This window comes from Polypterus senegalus, chromosome 10, assembly GCF_016835505.1.
Source record: "Polypterus senegalus isolate Bchr_013 chromosome 10, ASM1683550v1, whole genome shotgun sequence".
Taxonomy (NCBI): domain Eukaryota; kingdom Metazoa; phylum Chordata; class Cladistia; order Polypteriformes; family Polypteridae; genus Polypterus; species Polypterus senegalus.
The window spans coordinates 162764140-162786375 of NC_053163.1; the positions used below are offsets into that span (position 1 = coordinate 162764140).

Consider the following 22236-nt stretch of genomic DNA (forward strand, 5'->3'; position numbering starts at 1 on the left):
TCAAGCTATCAACTTCCAAACAGTGTTCAGAAGCCATTAAGAAGGCTAACAGAATGTTAGGTTATATAGCACGATCTGTGGAGTACAAGTCCAAGGAGGTTATGCTCAACCTTTATAATGCACTGGTGAGGCCTCATCTTGAGTACTGTGTGCAGTTTTGGTCTCCAGGCTACAAAAAGGACATAGCAGCACTAGAAAAGGTCCAGAGAAGAGCGACTAGGCTGATTCCAGGTCTACAGGGGTTGAATTATGAGGAAAGATTAAAAGAGCTGAGCCTTTACAGTTTAAGCAAAAGAAGATTAAGAGGTGACATGATTGAAGGGGTTAAAATTATGAAGAGAATTAGTACAGTGGATCGAGACTTGTATTTTAAAATGAGCTCATCAAGAACACGGGGACACAGTTAGAAACTTGTTAAGGGGAAATTCCACACAAACATTAGGAAGTTTTTCTTTACACAAAGAACGATAGACACTTGGAATAAGTTACCAAGTAGTGTGGTAGACAGTAAGACGTTAGGGACTTTCAAAACTCGACTTGATGTTTTCTTGGAGGAAACAAGTGAATAGGACTGGCGAGCTTTGTTGGGCTGAATGGCCTGTTCTCGTCGAGATTGTTCTAATGATTACTTCTAAAGAAGTTAAGGCATATAAAGAACACTTAGACAGAACACCATATAGCTGATTGTAGAGTTAAGCATCTGCGCCACTGGAAAGCGAGGACATAGGCGTTCATTCCTTAGGAAGTACAGATGGGCTGCTGACTTGAAACTGGCAAAGGGGGCACTCAGGGGTACGTAGACAGACATCTAGTGAAGGAAAGCCAATCAGGCACCAATGGCAACAGAAACTTAAAAGAGCCAATAAGAAAATTAACGAGCAGCGGATTATCAGTAAGCGAGTTTTGTAAGAAGGAAGTTGTGTGTAAAATCTTTTATTCAATAAATCACTTCTTGGCTGTCAGGAAAGCCAGTGAAGTTAAGTGGGACGATTGAAAGGAAGGGATACAAGCGTGTGAGTGTGAGCTTCAAAGTACAAAAGTAATAAGAGGGGCACAAAGTTAGAAAAACAAAAAGGGGAAAAAAGTAAAGTTTAATAACTTCAAAGAACGACAAACAGCAGACAGTTAATGAGGTGCTTAATGGGCCAGAAGGCGTTAAATAACTGCAGTAGTTCTGTAATCGATTCATTGTAATCATTTAAGTTAAATCAGTCAGTCAGTCAGTCATTGTCCAACATGCTATATCCTAACACAGGGTCACGGGGGTCTGCTGGAGCCAATCCCAGCCAGCACTGGGCACAAGGCAGGAAACAAACCCCGGGCAGGGCACCAGCCCACCACAGGGCACACACACACACACACCAAGTACCCACCAAGCAAAATTTAGGATCGCCAATGCACCTGACCTGCATGTCTTTGGACTGTGGGAGGAAACCAACGCAGACACGGGGAAGACACGCAAACTCCACGCAGGAAGGACCCGGGAGGCGAACCCAGACGGGTCTCCTAACTGCAAGGCTTTGTTTAATTTGCTGTTTTTTTCCTTTTAGTATTATTTTGTATTTATAATTAGTATTCCCTTTCAAGTAGGTTATAGGATTCTTTTTTTTTTGTTAAATTCGAGTAGGACAGCGCCCACCATTGACAAAGTGCCGCCGGTAGCCCCGCTCTGTTGATGAGCACACAAAGACACAGACGGGAGAAAAGCAAGAACTACACATGAAAATGGCTCTCGTCACGAAAAGACACGCAGCAGAAATCGTGTCTGAAAATGCTTTGCGTTGGAGGCAGGAGAATTTCAGCATATGGCTGCCAGAATGCTGCTTGTTATTTAAAAACAGGAAAAGACAAAACACACACACAACAACAGCAACACCATTTATTTCTATCGCACATTTTCATACAGATGGTGGAGCTCAAAGTGCTTTACATGATGAAGAAAGAGAATAAAAGACAAAGTAAGAATTAGAATAAGACAACACTAATTAACATAGAATAAGAGTAAGGTGGTCCGAAGGCCAGGGGGGACAGAAAAAACAAAATAAACTCCAGACTGCTGGAGAAAAAAAAAAATAAAATCTGCAGGGGGTCCGAGGCCACGAGACCACCTGACCAGCCCCCTCTACCTCACATCAATGACCTCAATCAGTCCTCATGGTATTCAGGGTTCTCATGGAAGGACTTGATGATGACGGCCATGTGCACTTCTGGCCTTTAATCCATCAAAGTAGGGACATCACGGTGCTTTGATCAGGTGGTGATGGCGCAAGTCGCCAACACAGAAAACAACAGAAGAGAGAGTAGGGGTTAGTATGGAGTGTGGAGCCACCATGAATAGTAATGATAATTAATTGAATATACATCTTTCAGTGTCATAAGAGGTCTAACTTGTGTTATATTTCTTAAGTGAAAAATGCTGTCCTAGTGATCTGATTAATATGTGATTGAAAATTCAGGTCAGAGTCAACAGTTACCCCTAAATTCTTTGCCTCTTGTCTTGACTTTTAATCCTAATGCATTAAGGTTATTTCTAATAATCTCACTATATCCATTATTGCCAATCACTAAAATTTCTGTTTTCTCTTTATTTAGGTTGGGAAAATTACTATTCATTCATTCAGAAACACAAGTAAGACATTGGGGTCAGTGAATCAACAGAGTCGGGGTCATCAGGTGCTCTTGATAAGTACAGCTGCGTGTCATCAGCATAGCTGTGGTAGCTCATGTTGTAACCTGAGATAATCTGACCTAACAGAAGCATGTAAATCGAAAAGAGCAGCAGAGCCAGGATAGAGCCTTGTGGACCACCATATAGGATATCAGGGGTCTTTGAGTTGTAATTACCACACCTGCCAGAGAGGCCCACCCACTGACTAAGGCGATTTCTAAGAATATTGTGATCAATGGTGTCAAATGGGCACTCAGATCTAAGAGGATGAGAACAGATAGACGGCCACTGTCTGCATTTACCCGCAAGTCATTGACGACTTTAACGAGTGCAGTTTCTGTGCTGTGATTTGTTCTGAAGCCTGACTGAACTTTATCAAGAATAGCAGGTTTATTGAGGTGGTCATTTAACTGCATAATGACTGCCTTCTCTAGAATTTTACTTAAGAAGGGCAGGTTAGAGATGGGTCTAAAATTTTCAAAAGCAGAGGAGTCGAGATTATTTTTTATGAGTAGGGGTTTAACTACAGCAGTCTTAAGACAGTCTGGGAAGACCCCCGTATCTAATGACGATCACATAATCACAAAGACTTTTGATATTGTCAATTCCGTTATGGAGCAGTGAGTTGTAATCGTTTCATTTGTAGATGGTGAGATGATTCACTTCTTAATATGATGCCCTGCACAGTCCAGGGGCCTCATGTATAACGCCGTGCGTAGAACTCACACTCTAACATGGCGTACAGACAAAAGCGTAAATGTTCATACACAAAAAAGTCCAGATGCATAAATCTCTGCGTTCGCCAACTTCCATGTTCTTCTGCTCCATAAATCCCGGTCAGCGTGAAAAGTAATGCACGTGCACGCGCCTGCTGCCCCTCCCCTAACTCCTCCCAGAATTACACCTCTTTGAATATGCAAATCAACATAAAGAGCCCTTAAGCTCAGCCTTCTGTAAAAAGTCAATGGCAAAAGCACAGGGGAAACAGAAGAATTTCAACGAATACCAATTGGAGGCAAAGAAAAACGGAAACAGTGGGATAAACAACAAAAGGAAGTCGATGGAGTGACATAGCGTATCGGAGAAACTCGAAAGCTCAAGTTCACAAAGTCACACAGTGCCAGAAATAAAAAAGAAGTTGTCAGATATCAAAGTCGCCGTGAAAAGAAGAGTTGTAGCCCACCGTCTGAGTGTCACATGACAGCTTATTAGGGTACAGAGAAAAAAAAAATAAAAAGGCACACAGTAGGAAAAAAGTATGAAATGTCCACTTGAATCTCGAAAGTTCCACTTTAATCAGGTAGTTTATTTTGTCATTAAAGTAGAACATCAGAAACTTCATCTTAAAATCGTTTAATTAACCAGTTTCTCAAATCACATCGTAATTAAAGTCGCACGTTAAATGCTTTGTTTTGTATTTGATCTTCTACTCGTATGTGATCTGTGTGTGTGAATCACTACTTGCTTCTTAAACCGGCTCTCTTCCTCCAACTGGACACAGAATCCATGACATTCGTGATATTACAGCTCTCTGAATAACTAAAATACTGAGATGTATACGTGATGTCATTTTCATGATGATAGGAGCTAAAGTGTGCAACCATTGATGAAATATTTTACTGCAGCAGTCGTGTCTCTCTCAGACGTACTAACCTCCAATTCCTGTCCTTCCTTTTCTTTCTCCAGATACCCAATCGCCACACAATCAGCTCTGTAATGGACGTTAAGCCATCGGTAAGCTGAGAACGCCGATTGTTCAAAGCGTTTAAGGAACATTGAATTCTCTTCGTAGTACGTGTTTAATTATTCTATCTGTCTCTCCTTCCAGTGTCACGTCAGTCCCAGCAAGAATACAACGTGAGGCAGAAACAATCCGTGAATGGAGTGCCAGTGGCACCACCGTGTCCTCACATGTTTAATTATTAATAATACAGATTATTTAAATGAAGTTAAAGTTTTACCTGTATAATATAATAAACATGTTTTGCTGCATTTCATCTTAACAATCTCGTCATCATATGTGAATACGCGCTTTATAAAGTGGCGCAGGTTGTGTGATATTATAACTGTATCGCCAGTTTCCAGTGAGGTGATTGTACTAAGAAGTCCTAGCAGGTCTACGAGGAGCACCTGATGGCTGACTGAGTGCGTTTAGAGACTCTTTGTGAATCACGAGGTCCGAACAGGAAAGGCTCTGAAGTGTTTGTCGTATGAGAGCAGTTCAAATAGACTGTGTGTGGCTGAGGCGGCGTTTGCTTGATGTTGTATCCTGATAATCCAATCAGCTGCTTTGATTGACAATCACATACTGTGATATTAATACTATGAGTGGTGCAGTGAGAGTAACGACGCTAAAGCAGTGATGGTATTTAGAATAGTTTGACCATTCTGTGGACCATTATATTGTTACTGGTTAATTACAACCAGATGCCTTAAACGAATAAATAATATGCGGTTAGTTTCAGTGTATTTATAAAGTCGCCATCATGGATGTGGATCTAAAAATGAAAGATAAACCACACAGGAGCAGTAGCACTACTTTGACGCTGAGTGCCAGTCTGCCAAACCAAGCGCAGAACTTGTGTACGCCAGGGTATGAGTTACCGTGGTCATGTGCGCAGCCTTAAGCCAAGTTTAGGTTTTATACATCGCGATTTGAACATGGAAATGTTCGTATGTAACTTTTTTGTGCGTATGCACCATTTATACGTGAGACTCCAGGAGTTTATGATGTTTGAAAGTGGAATCAGTTCAACTCCTCCATTAAATGGGACTCTTTAGTGCATTTTTAACCAGCTAATGATGCAAATTTAAAATCATACAATAAATGGAAATAAGTTGAAGTATCCTGGAATTTTCTAATTGAACTGTAAACTATTCTTACTCTTAGTATTGATATATTGTATATACTTTTACAGAAAGACACAATATTGTCCACTTGAGTAATGGAGGTACTTTGAATTGAAATGCTGGTGAAAGGGATTTCTGTTTTTGCTGTGGCATCAAATAAGTTCTGAGTGTTGTGAATTTTTACTGGTGTTGGTATCTAATACAAAAAAAAACCACTGGTATTGTGCCATCCCTAGCTACACGGTGCTTCTGATACATCCGATTAATCCCAGTCAAGGTTCATTTTCTTTCATTTTCACAGACATTATAGTATATAGAAGTATATAAAGGGGACGTCTATTCACACCAATATCATCCACTTGCAGAGCCACAGCACTATATGCTACCTCAGTTGTAGACCCGCAGTTACAGACCCGGAAGTGACGTCACCGTTGTTTCAGGACTGACTTTGTAAAGTTACTTTTGGAAGGTTTCAGCAGGTCTTGGCAAAGCTCGGAAAGTAACGTCGGGTCAAAGACCCGTTCAGAAATTAAGCGATAAAAATGAGAAGGGATAAACAGAACATCAGAGCAAATAATCCGCATCATTGTGAAGTTCAGAGGGTTTCTGCCATCACGTCGTGTCACACGTCAAACTAAACAATACGGAGCGTTTCTGTGAAATATTAATATTAACATTTATGTTACGTTAGTTTCTGAGGGAACCATTTAACATGTCGACAAAATTAAAATCATCGAGATCTGTGTTAATTAAAAATTGTTTTTTAGTTTGCATTGTCACACACGTGTGCATGGGAGGCAGCTGAAGGGCTTAGAGAGGACTGATTATATATAAATCTGCCCCTGGACGCTGACGCTCTTTCTGAGTTCTCTACAGGTCTTTCCCGGGAAATCCCACCAGGAGCCAACCCCTCGAAGAGGGACACATCCCTTCCGGCACCGAGGACGACGTCACTTCCGCCCTCCGTCCTATAAAGCCTCCTGCCTTTGCTCTGGCAGGCAGTTCTGTTTTGGACTGTTGAGTAAACTTGAATGTGATGAATCGGTTACTTTTGCAGCCAGGAAACCGAATTAAATGGGTGGCTGCCCCAAACCTTGCCATGCCTCATGTCTCTTCTTCTTACAACATTCATGAAACGAAATATACAATATAATTATAATGTTTACACCACGTTAGAGTTTAGTAAAACGTTTATAATAAAAGTGATTACTTTTTTTTTAAATGTACTAGGCATGTCTGCAATATTTTTCTAAACCAATTTAGAATTAACATTTAAGCCAATCTAATATTTTTAAATATGCATGTGAAGAAAACGGCAATACATATTCTACACTGAATCATACTATATATTAATTGCATTATATGCAGGTGCCGGTCATAAAATGAGAATATCATGACATATAAAGTTGATTTATTTCAGTAATTCCATTCAAAAAGTGAAACGTGTATATTAGATTCATTCATTCATTACACACAGACTGATGTATTTCAAATGTTTATTTCTTTTAATTTTGATGATTAGAACTGACAACTAATGAAAGTCCCAAATTCAGTATCTCGGAAAATTAGAATATCAATGAAGAGCAATGCAAAAAAAGGATTTTTAGAAATGCTGGCCAACTGAAAGGTATGAACATGAAAAGTCTGAGCAGGTACAGCACTCAGTATTTAGTTGGCCTGGATTACTGCAGCAATGCCACGTGGCATGGAGTCGATCAGTCTGTGGCACTGCCCAGGTGTTAGGAGAGCCCATGTTGCTCAGATAATGGCCTTCAGCTCTTTTGAATTGTTGGCTCTGGCGTATTGCATCTTCCTCTTCATAATTCCCCAATAGATTTTCTATCAAGGGTCAAGGTCAGGCGAATTTGCTGGCCAATCAAGAACGGGGATACCACGGTCCTTAAACCAGGTACTGGTAGCTTTGTCACTGTGTGCAGGTGCCAGGTCCTGTTGGAAAATGAAATCTGCATCTCCATAAAGTTCGTTAGCAGCAGGAAGCATGAAGTGCTCTAAAACTTGCTGGTAGACGACTGCGTTGACCTTGGACCTCAGAAAACACAATGGACCAACACCAGCAGATGACATGGCACCCCAAACCATCACGGACTGTGGAAACTTTACACTGGACCTCAAGCAACGTGGATTCTGTGCCTCTCCTCTCTTCCTCCAGACTCTGGGACCTTGATATCCAAAGGAAATCCATCAGAGAACATAACTTTGGAGCACTCAGCAGCAGTCCAGGTGAGACGCTTCTGACGCTGTCTCTTGTTCAAGAGTGGCTTGACACAAAGACTGTGACAGCTGAAGCCCATGTCTTGCATACGTCTGTGCCTGGTGGTTCTTGAAGCTCTGACTCCAGCTGCAGGCCACTCTTTGTGAATCTCCCCCACAGTTTTGTTTCACAATCCTCTCCAGGGTACCAGCGGTTATCCATATTGCTTGTCCACTTTTTCTACCACATCTTGTCCTTCCCTTCGCCTCTCTGTTAATGTGCTTGGACACAGAGCTCTGTGAACAGCCAGCCTCTTTAGCGAGGACCTCTCCTTGTGCCAGGTGTCAATGGTCGTCTTCTGGACAACCGTCAAGTCAGCAGTCTTCTCCATGATTGTGTAGCCTACAGAACTCGACTGAGAGACCATTAAAAGGCTTTTGAGTTCATTAGCTGATCAGAGTGAGTGTGGCACCAGGGGTCTTCAATACTGAACCTTTCACAATATTTGAATTTTACGAGATACTGAATTTGGGACTTTCATTAGTTGTCAGTTCTAATCAACATTTGAAATCCATCAGTCTGTGTGGAATGAATGAATGAATCTAATGTACAAGTTTGACTTTTTGAATAGGGTTACTGAAATAAATCAACTTTATATGTCATGATATTCTAATTTTATGACTGGCACCTGTAGAACTGCTCTAGTTTTTGTCACTTATTATTATAAACAATGGGCCATCAAAAGAAAAAAAAAATACTAATAAGAACACAATTTATTTATATAGCACCCTTCCTATGCCCAGAATTCAGAAAGAACAACAGGACCGTAATAACATTGGCTACAAATAATATCTCACTAAATAAAGATAAATACAGGATATACAAAACATTCAAATTGAATAAAAGACAATAATTCAGACTAAAATACAACATAAAAATCTTGAACAAATAGCATAAATTGTGATAAAAATGCAAACCCCGAGTACCTGCACAGACAGAGGAGGTGAACTGAAAGAAAGGGCCGAATGTCAGGTCTGTTTAATGTCCTCCTAAACTAATGAATGGAGTCAGCTGATGTCAGTAATTTCAGGAGGTCAGTCCACAGTCAGGGCGCTATATAGAACTGAAGGCCCTGCTGTCACCCACAGAGTGCCAGTTAGTGAGGGCACAGAATGAGAGGACCTTGGTGGGCAGGTGAAGAACAGAATTTGATATTCAGTCCTGTAAGACACAGGGAGCCGTGAAGGTGCAGCAGGATGGCTGTGATGTGCCCGCTGCTGTTGGTGGTTCATGTCAGGACTCTTTTTAAGGTGAGTTTTGAATCCTCTGGAGCTGTGGTAGAAGATTAGAAGTGCCACCTGCCAGTAGTGACTTACAATAATCAATACTGAATGTGATAAAAGCAGGGACAAGTTTCTCAGCATTCGAAAAGGAGAGGAAGGAGCAAACATAAGGAATGTTACACAGCTGGAAGTTTCTTAATGTGGCTTACAAGGTGAAATAAGAAAAGGAGGAATCAAAGTGACACCGAGATTCTTTGAAGTAAAAGGACGTCTGAGGAGGTCATCACCAAGAATGGCTGAAGACGAGTTTGTTTTCTTCAGTTGCACTTTAGTGCCACTTTGCAGGAGTTCAGTTACGTTGCAATTTAATTTTAAAGAGTTTTGCTCTGTTCAAGTTTGAATTTTAATTTAATTTCACTGAGGTAAGTTGTGAGCTGAGAAGGCTGTGATGAAGAGTCACTTTTAACACTGAAACAGATCTCAGCATCATCTGCAAAAAAGATAAGCCAGTCCAAAGCTACGAATAACACACTCAAGGGGAAGCACAGAGATGCAGAAGAGCAGAGGACGTCATTTCATTAACAAAGCGAAGTCAGATGGAGGAACTCCTGTGAGAAATGATGGCACGAGGGTCACCCTGGACATGACATAAGCTGCAGGGCCACAACACCATATGTCATAACTTACTTTTACACAAACTGGGACAGGAGCTCCTCAAGACGAAGGTGACAATGCTTAGGACAATAAAAAAAAATAAGTCAGAGCTCCCATCTCACCTGCTGGCCACGCAGACATCACAGACATTGGCCAGTGAAGACCTTCACGTTTGTCTAAACAAATGACACATCCTTGGTGCACAATGTGACCTGCACAGGGAGAGGAGACTCCATGGCCAGAAATGATAATGGACGCTAATGCTACAAAACGAGGAGTGGAGAATTTAGACAAAACACTACGCTGCATGCTGGCCACAGGCAATATTTTTAAAATTCAGAAAAAAAATACTTTTGTCATCTCGACAACCTTGAAGTGAGACTGGAACTGGGAGAAGGAGAGGAGCAGGTAAACCACTGGTGACACCTCACATGCTACTGGGACGACAAGCACCAAGGACCCCAGCATGTGCAGCCGTTGTGTCGATTCAACAGTCCAATCCGCTGGTGAACCAATGGCGGCACCCGCAGTGAGTGTGTGTGTGTGTGTCTCACTGTGTGAACTGTCCACTTGTTAGAGTAATGTGTGTAAAATGAAAATATTCACTTCTGCTTGATAAACACACACAATGTGATCTGAGGGTGTTATTTACAATGCTTGTTAAAATGAAGTGACCATCTGATTTAAAAAAAAAGTCCCTCAATAATACATACGTAGCAAAAATGTAACCATAAGTTGAGATTCAACACAATTATATTTCATGCTTCTTAAAGAGAAATTCAAATCCGATGTTTGTAAATGGCTGCATTTGTGAAGGACTGAAGTGCGCGGCCATCTTAAAACTATCATTGAGTGGATTTCAATAATTTGTGTAGTGACTTACATTCAAATAAACTGCTCAAAAAGTGAAAGGGACTTTTTAAATCCGAGTATCACATCAAGTCAGTGACACTTGTGGGCTGTTGAGCCGCTCAGTGAAGTAGCAGAGGGGCTTGGTCATCAGTTTCAGCTGCTTTGGTGCACTGGAGGGGGGCAACAGTGAGACGACCCCCAAAACAGGAGTGAATGGTTTAACAGGGAGGCCACTGACATTTTTCCCTCCTCATCTGTTTTGTCACTCGTTTTATATTTTTCTACGGTCAGCGTCACTACTGGTAGCATGAGGCCATACCTGGAGCCTACAGAGGTGGCACAGTTAGTCCAACTTCTCCAGGATGGCAGGCACATCAATATGTGAAATGCCAGAAGGTCTGCTGTGTCTCCCAGCCAAGTCTCAAGGGCACTGAGGAGATTCCAGGAGAAAGGCAGTTACTCTAGAAGAACTGGACAGGGCCCCTCGTAGAAGGTCCTTAACCCATCAGCAGGACCGAAGGAACAGGATGGGCACTGCCAGAGCATACAAAATTACCTCCAGCCGGCAGGCCACTGGTATGAATGTCTCTGAACAAACAATCAGAAACAGGCTTCATGAGGGTGGCTCGAGGGCCCGACATCCTCTAGTGGGCACTGTGGAGCTCAACTGGCATTTGCCATCGAGTAACAGAATTGGCAAGTCCACCACTGGCGCCCTGTGCTTTTCACAGATGACAGCAGGTTCATCCTGAGCACATGTGACAGACGTGAAAGGGTCTGGAGAAGCAGCGGGGAACATTAGGCTGCCTGTAACATCGTTCAGCATGACCAGTTTGGTGGTGGGTCAGTGATGGTCAGACTGGGGAGACATATCCATGGAGGGACGCACAGACCTCTACAGGCTAGACAACGGCACCTTGACTGCCATTATGTATTGGGATGAAATCCTTGGACCCATTGTCAGACCCTATGTAGCTTATGTCATGTCCAGGGCAGCCCTCATGCCTTAATTCATAATATAATAATTAAGTTATCTGAATTTTCTAATAATATAATCTTATATCACAGCTCCAGCTGATTCAAAACTCACCTTAAAAAGAGTCCTGACATGAACCACCAACAGCAGCGGGCGCATCACAGCCATCCTGCTGCACCTTCACGGCTCCCTGTGTCTTACAGGACTGAATATCAAATTCTGTTCTTCACCTGCCCACCAAGGTCCTCTCATTCTGTGCCCTCACTAACTGGCACTCTGTGGGTGACAGCAGGGCCTTCAGCTGTATATAGCGCCCTGACTGCGGACTGACCTCCTGAAATTACTGACATCAGCTGACTCCATTCATTAGTTTAGGGGGACATTAAACAGACCTGACATTCGGCCCCTTCTTTCAGTTCACCTCCTCTGTCTGTGCAGGTACTCCGGGTTTGAATTTGTATCACAATTTATGCTATTTGTTCAAGATTTTTATGTTGTATTTTAGTTTGAATTATTGTCTTTTATTCTATTTGAATGTTTTCTATATCCTGTATTTATCTTTATTTAGTGAGATATTATTTGTAGCCAATGTTATAACGGTCCTGTTTTAGTTTCTGAATTTTGGGAATAGGAAGCGTGCAATATAAATAAATTGTGTTCTTATTAGTATTTTTTATTATTTTTTTCTTTGATGACCCATTGTTTATAATAACAAGTGACAAAAACTAGAGAAGTTCTATATAATGAAATTAATATATAGTATAATTCAGTGTAGAATATGTATTGCCGTTTTCTTCACATGCATATTTAAAAATATTAGATTGGCTTAAATGTTTATTCTAAATTGGTTTAGTACAATATTGCACACATGCCTAGTACATTTAAAAAAAAGTAATCACTTTTATTATAAACGTTTTACTAAAGTCTAACGTGGTGCAGACATTGTAATTATATTGTATATTTCGTTTCATGAATGTAAACGAAAAACTATTTTCAGTTAACACAGTTCTTGATGATTTTAATTTTGTCGACATGTTAAATGTTCCCGCAGACCCGAACACAACGTAAATGTTAATAATATTTCACAGAAACGCTCCGCATTGTTTAGTTTGATGTGTGACACGACGTGATGGCAGAAACCCTCTGAACTTCACAATGATGCGGATTATTTGGTTTGATGTACTTTTTTTTCTTCTCGTTTTTATTGCTTAATTTCTGAACAGGTCCTTGCCCGACCTTACTTTCCGAGCTTTGCCGAGACCTGCCGAAACCTTTTAAAAGTAACTTTACGAAGTCAGTCCTGAAACGACAGAGACGTCACTTCCGGGTCTGTAACTGCGGGTCTACAACTGCGGTGACGTAGTGGGTGCTGTGGCTCAGCAAGTCAAGTAGATGCTTCTCATTCACATGGCTGTGTCGGGCTTTTATTTTGATACGCTGTGTGGCAGTCACGAGCAGGCGGACTTTTTTTTGTGGCACCCTTCATTGACGTCACAGCGGAAGTGCGCGCGCTGAACCGGTTGAATTGACTGGCGGTCTGTTGGTGTCTGGTTGCCCGGAAAATGAAAAGAAAACAAAAAGGTGCGTAAGGACTGATTTAAAGTGCGAGCGCGAGAAGCAAAACGAAGGGCAGAGCAGCTGGAGTGCGCTGACCTCCACAGCAGTAGTCGAGACCCGCGTGAAGGTTTCGTCGGCGTTCATCGTTCCGCTTAGCGATCGCATTGATTTTCACGAGTGTCACTTTACACGCGAGCCGTGCGGCGGGCACATGACTGCTGCCTCCCCGTTTTTCTCCGCGGATCGTCCCCGGCTCGTTCCACGATCACTGTCCAGTCCCAGCTTTGGATGTCGCTATCCCGTCGGGGCATTAAGGCCTTATGAAAAAATATTCGATAGTAATGTACGTATAGTATGAAGAAAAAAAAAAGTTTAATGCAAAAACGGTTTAAAAAAAACAACACCAAAGGGAAAAAAGATCAGCTCGGTAACGACATTCCAACTTAACTTATTAATAAGGAACAGGTTAGCGGACTTCAGGCAGTTTAAAAGGCTCACAATGAACTCGAGAGATTTGATTATTAATAATAAACAGTCTGAATCATTCACGTTTATGTAGGGAATATTTCAAATGAAGTACTAAAAAGTGCATCAGGAATTGGGTAGTAAAATGAACAGATCATAGATTTTAACTGGAGTAAAGGAAAATAAGCCAAATTCTGTGTAATTCAGGTGGACATAAACAATAATTTAAAAATAACAAATATTGAGACTGTGATATCAAAATGTGCCATTGAAATGAGCATCTGGAAACGCTGTACTTGTAAGAGCGAGAACTGAGCAAATGTCACACAGGGTCCTGTACTGGATTTGAAATGTCTTTAGTAATAAATGGTAATTCCTAGCAAATAATTGTGCCTTTTCCCAACTGATTCTATCTTTAATAATTGAATCCTGTAAAATATTTAATTTACTAATTGTAATAAATTTATAATGACATGTATGGCCCAAAATATTTAGGTATATATTAGGAAAGCCCGAGACGTTTGTGTGATATGTAAGTACAGCACATTCACTGGAATGCCATTTCAAAATAAAAACAAACTAATAACGATAAGATTCGGAGAAACTAAATTAGGGTAGGAATTTGGAGTAATCTTAAATACTGCTGTCAATATCCAATAAATCCAAAATCAGAGCAACATTGTTAGCCCAAGCTTTCAAGAAAATAGGCTTCTTTTCAATGCAAGATATCTCTTCTTGCAAATGGCCAATTTATGTAGTGACAAATAATGTGAAAAACAGCACTTTGCAGTCCTTGGCGGTTTATTGTGAAAATCTGGCGCTCTGGAGGTTTCTTGTTTTTAAAATCACACCTAAGATGAAAGTTAAGGCTATCGGATGTCTTTAAGATTATTCTTGAAATGCAATCATTAGGCAGCAGCATCTTCAGAAAAGAAGCACCTTAAATGGGTGGGCTTGCAGGGTCCGTTCTCCTCATGAATTAGACAAATACATAAAATGATGTTAAGCCAGGAAAGGAAAAATGAAACTGAGCAGAAGACGGGACACTGAGAGAAAACTAAAACCTTCAAATTGCTGTTGCCAGTTCAGGAGTTCAGAAGGTAACTGATGCTTAATTTATTTGTGCAGTAGGGACAGACACACAGACAGAGAGATGACTGCAGGCGCTCGGCCCACACGTCTCTCTGCTACGATATCTTTCTGTCGTTTTGATTACTACATCACTAGAAGCCATCACAATAGCAAGTCAAGGCTGGACAGGCTTTGTGGTCAGTGGGTTTACTGGTTCGGGTTATTTTAACACATGCAGGGTGCTCTCCGCACACGTGACGCACATTGATATGCTTAGCTGGGCTCTTTTTAGGGGTCGTTTCGAGTGTAGACAGTGGACTGTAAGCAGAAGCCTGCTGTCTGTCAGACCGGGTCATTTCGAGCGCCGCCATCATCAGGTGTTGGATTGGTTTAGAAATGGGACACTCGGTGAGCCCACGTCAGACAAATGACTTAGAGAGGCTGTGCCTGAAATGCAGACTTCTAACGCTGGACTGGCGTGCAACTCTTTTCTTATTCCTTGGCCAGTTTTCTGTGTTTAGAGGCATTTTATTACCTTCACCTTTAGTTAAAGTATTTCAATCTTTGTGGAGTGCAAGGAGACCAAAACTAAAGTCCAGAGAAGCTAAAAAGAATCTCATTATACAATGTGCAGGCGTAAAAGAAAAAGAGCAGATAATCTGTTAGAATAAGAAACCCGACAGATCTGAGGGGAGTCCTGACTTTTCAGCTGGCCCGCGACGCTGGGCTTATTATTGGTGCTGCACATTTCAATGGTGGCTTTACCCAGGAGTGCACAGCGTGTAACTGGCATCAGTGCCCTCCTTGGTCATCTGAGATTGCACCCTAGCACTTTAACGTGTGTGTTTAGTTTACTGATTTAGTTAAGCACTTTGAGCTCCATTATTTGTATGAAGGTGTGCTTTATAAATAAATATTTCAGTGCTTCAGATTTTGTACTCTTAAGTTTTGGTTTGTGATTTGGGGCTTAATGACCGCTCAGGCTGACCTTCTAGGTACTCACTTGGCTTGGTTTCTCCATTAAACATCTCGTCTTCTGCTCCCTACTTCTTTCCATACCGTTGCTGTTCCTCACAGCAGTGCACTTCCAGCCTGTGGCATCACAACTAACAAGTTTGTCAGACGAGTGGAGACGACGCCGTCCATCGAGCTCTCTGCTCAGCTCTCTGCTCAGTTGTTCTGCAGCTCACTAGTTGGAGCTTTAAATGATTTATGAGAGACGAGTGTCCACGTCATTGACTAGCAGGTCATGGGGAGCTCATCAGCAGATTACAAGACAACGGCACTGAAGGCACAAAAAAACAACATTTCAAGGTCTGGCGATCTTTTTAAAATTGTAAAGTGGGGTCGGTGAGTACAGAAGATTGTGACAGATGAGGAGGGGACGTTTAAAGGAATACGTGACACTGTGAGCTGTAAAGGTCACGTTATAATCACCATTTGGTGGTCCGGGGCACTCGCCACAATCCAGAACCAGACGGTGTGTTATGTTACGTCGTTTAGCACCTGTTCATGTGGAGTCCAAGTAGAAAGGCTGCTCTCATGATTTGCATTTCTTTTTCATTTTCATTTCTTTTTCATCAGCTGGTTAGCGTCTTTCGTGATTCCAGACTTGTTTTAAGGTTGCAGTTCTCACAATGCTATGTTTGTGTGCAGTTGCTCATCTCATTGCTATGCTGGATATCCAGAGGTCACGACCTGTGATGTCACCAATGACGGCGTATAAATCCGGTCAGGATCGTTCAATTTCTGGTTACCCAAGATTCCGGATTCACAGGGTTTGTGTTGGTGTTTGGAGTGACGCAAGGCTTCAGCTTTTTCTTTATCCACCTCCTGCTCGTGAAACCTTTAAGCATTTAAAACAAACTCAACTCTCTTTTTCATCGGCTTGTAATTTTGAGACTCGCTTAGCACTTTTAATTTCCTGATCTGTTTTGCCAAAGAAATCATTTTATCAGTAATATTCAAAATTGTAAAAGTATTGATTTGTTTCCCTCGCTCATCTTGTTCAAATGTTATGATTCTAACAAATGAGCCACCTTGGGATCCATTTTCATTTTATGGTCCCAGATTATCAAAGAGATTGTAATAAAATATTTAATGAAGAAGTTTGTTTTGCCGTTCGTCGCCTGGTCTTCTTCTCTCCATGTTGATTTGGATTTTTTTTTTTTGTTTTTGTCCATCCAGGACACAGTGTGTGCTTCTTGAGTTTTGGTTGTGACTTTCTTTGTTTGCCACCCTCAGTTGTAGCACTAGGCCTCGTCTTCGGAATTGAAACCTCATTTTGAGTTTTTTGAACCCTGTAACTCCCAACTTACAGCACCCTTGAGAGTCCAAATGTGGGATAAGGTGTGCAGTGTGGCCTCCTTATTGTGAGAAGTTCATAAAAGGTCTGGATAAAGGCCAACAATTGTAGCAGGCAATGTGGAAAAGTCAAAGATGTTGAGCCAAATATGTTTAAAAATGTGTTCTGACTCTAATGTGTTCTGTCTGCAGAGAAATCGAGAAGCTGCCATTTCTGATGACTTACACAAAATGGAGGAGAAGTGCCAGGGTGCCCAGAGCTTCTGATGAAGGTATTTAAATGTAAGTGACCACAGAAGAGACAAGACGCGTGAGGGGCAGAGCAGACCAGCGTGGCTCTTTTGGATGTCTGCTGTGGTGTGGATCTTCGGTGGGATGACACTGAGCAAGAACCAACAAGAGAACAAAGACTGGAGCAGTCAGCCGCCCAGCAGAGAGCTGGTAATCAACTGCGTTAACCCATCAGATTCACGTCCTGGCAGGTGTGTTCTGTAGAAAGCAGATCACCAGCCCTGTCAAGATGAAGTTCTCCTGGAGATGACTGGACAGATCCACCATCAATCTGAGGTGCAAAGTCACCAAAGAGCCAGACCTGCCACCGCTTGCCCACAGGTTTTCTTCTGTTGCTGTCCTCATTGGCTATCACCAGTGAAGGATGGGGGAGTTGAGGGAGGCTGGTGAGTGAAGGCTTACCTTTGAACATTAAGGTACAATATGACAAGCAAGGGTTCAATCTCAGACTGAACTGACTAAACCATGAAGGACATTAAAGAAGAAGACTGTGACTGGGAGTCTGGGCACCTCCAAGCAAAGCCGGAGGATTGTGAATGGAGATTAGTAGTCATTGAAGAGGAGACTGGGCCAACATCTCATACTGGTGACTTAAACAAGAGCGAAGAGTTAAACAGCGTCAAGGCAGAAGACGTTAAATCGGAGTCTGTCTGTCAGCTTGTGTGTCCAGATGAGAAGGGAACTGGAGCAGGCTGGACAGAGAGTGGACCTCCTTGTGTCCAGGTGAAGGCTGAAGCTCTGGACTGTGATGTGAAACCAGCTGAGAAAGTGTCATGTCTAAGGCATTGTGGTGAAGGTAAGAGCTGAAATGATACGAGTGTAAAGCTTGACACCAGTGACCTGAAGAGGGGGCTCTCTTATTATCTCACTCACATTCACGGAATTTGGGAATACTGGCTTGGTGTCATTACCTTTTCAGTTGGTAATTCACTAGACGGTGTCTAACATAATTATATTCTAGTGCTGCTGTCCTGACATCACAGCTGACGGGGAAGAACACATTAGGGTTGGAGGTGCCCTGCCCTGTGTTGTGAAGCTCCTCTGCTCAACCACTGCATTTCCTCTCTTTGTGTTTTTAAAGCTTCAAAGAAATGAAGAAGTCAGGCATACATGGAATGGTGACAAATGAAAACTCAGAGGTTTGTTGGGGAGTCATTAACGTCAGGGTCCTGGTCTGGAGCTGAAAGGAAAAAATTGCATGTTAGAGGATTGAGTGTTCATCTACTTAACAGTCAGCTCTCCGTGTCCGGGCCATGTAGACCTTGACATTGGCACCAAGTTTGTAGTGCCGTTACTATCCACCTGTTTTCCTAACCCAGTTATCCTGAGTAAGGAAGCTGGAGCCGATCCCAGCAAGCATAGGATTCAAGGCAGGCACAATTCTGATGTTTACTGATATTTAAATCCCAGATACTTTATTATAGATAATTGAAAGTCCACTAGGCTGTGTGAAACTCTTTCATATCTTCCACACGTTCAGTTTGTCAGCACAGTCACACCTGGGACCTCACCTTTGACTGCGGCAGTCGTGTCATCGACACCCGGTGATGGACATTGATGTGTCTGGTCAGCGTGGACTGTGAGTGGATGTTTGAGTTGCTGTGCTGGGAAAAGTCGTCACTCACCCTTCTGATCTCCTCGGCTTTTGTTTGTTTTACGCAGTGTCGGACCTCGGGCCTTTAGACAAAATGCAGTATTAGAGAGCAGGAACCTGAGTGGACACACAATGCAGTTTTTACAGGAGGACTTTCTTCATTTAAGGAAGTACTCGGGTGTTGTACCGTGTTAGCCATTAGGAATGTAGAGAAAAGCCAAACAAAATGACACCTTTTACTGGCTAACTAAAAAGATTACAATATGGAAGCTGTCGAGGCCACTCGGGCCCCTTCAGGCGAGAACAAAGGAACCAAGCCGGCCAACACTCCTAACACCCAGCTGAAGAAGGTTTATCTCCGTAGTGTTTTCATTTTCATAACCTTAGTGTAGTATAAATGTTTATATGTGTATTTTTGTGCATTCTGGAGTTTTCTAGTATTATTTTTATGTGTTGTAATTTAAAATTTAATTTTGTTTATATTATATATTTCTTAAATTTACATGATGCTCTTTTGAAGGTCACTTGACCACAGCTGTCACTTTGTGATGTAACAGAAGTTAGAGTATACTGTAGATATGGCGGTGTTCGCACCTTGATATTCCTCTTTCTCATCTTCATAGTGATAGTCCGGTTTATTTCCCAGTAAGGCCTAGCGTTAGGATTTGTGTTTTGATGACAACGTTCTTCTGAATGACCTGGGGCCTCATGTATAAACGGTGCGTACGCATAAAACGTTGCGTACGCTCGTATCAACACTCACGTCATGATGTATAAAACCTAAACTTGGCATAAAGCCACGCACATTTTCACGGTAGCTCAATCCCTGGCCTACTCAAGTTCTTCTGTCAGTTTTGCAAACTGGCAGCATCCAGCGTCAAAGCAGTTCTACTGTTCATGTTTGGTTTCTCTTTCTTTTTTTATATCCACATCCCTGATATGGCTTTATAAATACGCTGAAACTAACCGCATATTGTTTATTAGGTAAAAGCATCTCATTGTAATCAACCAGTAACCATATAATGGTCCACAGAATGGCCAAACTATTCCAAACACCTCAGCTGCTTTAGCGTCGTTACTCTCACTGCACCACTCAGAATATCTGAGTGTGAATCACAGGAATACAGCAGCTGTTTGGATTATCGGGGTACAGCATGAAGCACACACACACACACATATATATATATATATATACACACACACACAGTGCAACCGGAGAGTATTCACAGTGTGAATGTGAATGTCCTTGAGTGGCCCAGCCAGAGCCCAGACTTGAATCCGATTGAACATCTCTGGAGAGATCTTAAAATGGCTGTGCACCGACGCTTCACATCCAAACTGATGGAGCTTGAGAGGTGCTGCAAAGAGGAATGGGCGAAACTGGCCAAGGACAGGTGTGCCAAGCTTGTGGCTTCATATTCAAAAAGACTTGAGGCTGGAATTACTGCCAAAGGTGCATCAACAAAGTATTGAGCAAAGGCTGTGAATACTTATGTTCATGTGATTTCTCAGTTTTTTTATTTTTAATAAATTTGCAAAAACCTCAAGTAAACTTTTTCACGCTTGTCATTATGGGGTGTTGTGTGTAGAATTCTGAAGAAAAAAATGAATTGAATCCATTTTGGAATAAGGCTGTAACATAACAAAATGTGGAGAAAGTGATGAAGCGCTGGGAATACTTTCTGGATGCACTGGACACAAACATTGGGACCTTTTTCTTTACACAGGGAGCCATAGACACTTGGCACAAGTGACCTAGCAGTGCGGTAGACAGTACGACTTTAGGGACTTTCAAAACTAGACCTGATGTTTAATGTTGGGCTGAATGGCCTGTTCTAGTCTAGATTGTTCTAATGTATAACACGGAATGGTGGCTTCTCAGTTCTCACGCAGCTGACATCACAAGACACGACTTCTCAAAAACACTTCCCGTGTCATGCATGCCATTACACCTTAGAAGGTGTCCTGTTTACAGGGTGGGAGGACTTTCTCCTTTGGCTCATTGAAGTGACTGTGCATCTTAATATGCTGAAGGCCATCAGTTTGTGACTGAGGAGACCACAATTCTATATCGCGGTATTTTTCTAAATTATCCCTGTTTCACGGTATTCAACTGTATTTTTTTCCCATGCATGAGTGGATGTTAACCACATTTTCCACTGCGATTACTGCAGTAGACTGGCTAAGAATAACCTACTCCACTGTCATGAGAATTGCACAAAAAACATTTAATGTGCACACAGGTATTAACGCAGGTTTGCACGGCCCCATAAAGTGAGAGTTTTCAAGGAGGGTGGTACTAACCCTAACATTACAGTTGCAGTCAAAATAGAGAACCTTTTTATTGAACAAATTTTGCCCACAACTTAAACGAAATTTTGACAACATATTGTCAACCATCCAAAGAGGCATTTAGACTTCGTAAAATATCCAGAGGAGCTTCTCAATGTTCTCAATGTATTGCACTGAACATGTGTTAGAAAAGGAATAAATAGTGAATATTTTTTGTAAACCAACTACATTTTCTGTTAATGTTAACAATCTCTGTCCACTGACACGTTAAAGTGACTTTTTAAACAACTTTACCATCATTAAACTGCATAATATTTAAACTGATAAATAATGTCAATAAAATAAACAACAGTGCAGCTTCCAGTGATAATACTATTACTTCAAAACGTGATTGCACGACCGCGGGGAGTTGATGAGGTGATTGGGGCGAGTCACGGCCGATCATTCTCTGTTGCTTCATTGGCTTACTGCGGCGTGTTAATAAGACACTGCGCCTATGGAGACGTATATTTATGGGCCAGCAGTATAGGGGGCTCCATGAAGGAGCGCAGGCTGAGGTGCTCGAGGGGCTGCTTCATCCCACTGACCAAGTGTGTAGAGTGGGGCGAGTGAAATGTAAGACCACCCAATGGGTATGAGGAGTGGCTGAGTGAGCGCCAAGGAAGACGGGAGGTGTGCCAACCTAAGACCCCCTGCTGCGCAGTGTGGCAGCAGCCAAGACAGGGGTTGGCAGAAAGCAGTTCGTACTGCAAAGGGTCCGCCACCATCGCCAGTGAAGGGTGAGCCGTGGAGACAGAAGGTGGTGGGCAGCGATCGGGCGAGGACAGAGACTGCATTCTAACCTCTATTTTAACAGATTTATTTATTATGGATTTTATCCCCACGTTTCACTGGTTTTATGGATTTGCTATTTATTTAGGTACTGTATTTTTCTGAACACTGCACAATGGACACTTGATTTTTACTTTTGACCATTTTTAACAGAAGCACTTGAGCACTTTCCACCATCCTCTGACTTCAATGAGATTTCTCAGCTCACCTCGGTCATAACTATCGATGGTGTTGGTTCAACAGACTCCATGTGGGAAGAGGGAGTCTGTAGGGCACCGGCATCGTCACACTATTACACAGTATTGAACACAACAATAAAACAAGTACAACATGGCT

The 22236-nt window shown here is 42.0% G+C and overlaps 1 protein-coding gene across 1 annotated transcript in view; it reads left to right on the forward strand.

Annotated features, from left to right (window-relative positions):
* LOC120538294 (zinc finger protein 721-like) overlaps positions 1-22236 on the forward strand; it is a 42054-nt gene that overhangs the window by 16306 nt on the left and 3512 nt on the right. The window contains exons 4-5 of the mRNA XM_039767756.1: positions 17085-17164; positions 17644-17979. Of these exons, the coding sequence (XP_039623690.1) occupies positions 17085-17164; positions 17644-17979 (416 nt within the window). The remainder of the gene's footprint in view (positions 1-17084; positions 17165-17643; positions 17980-22236) is intronic.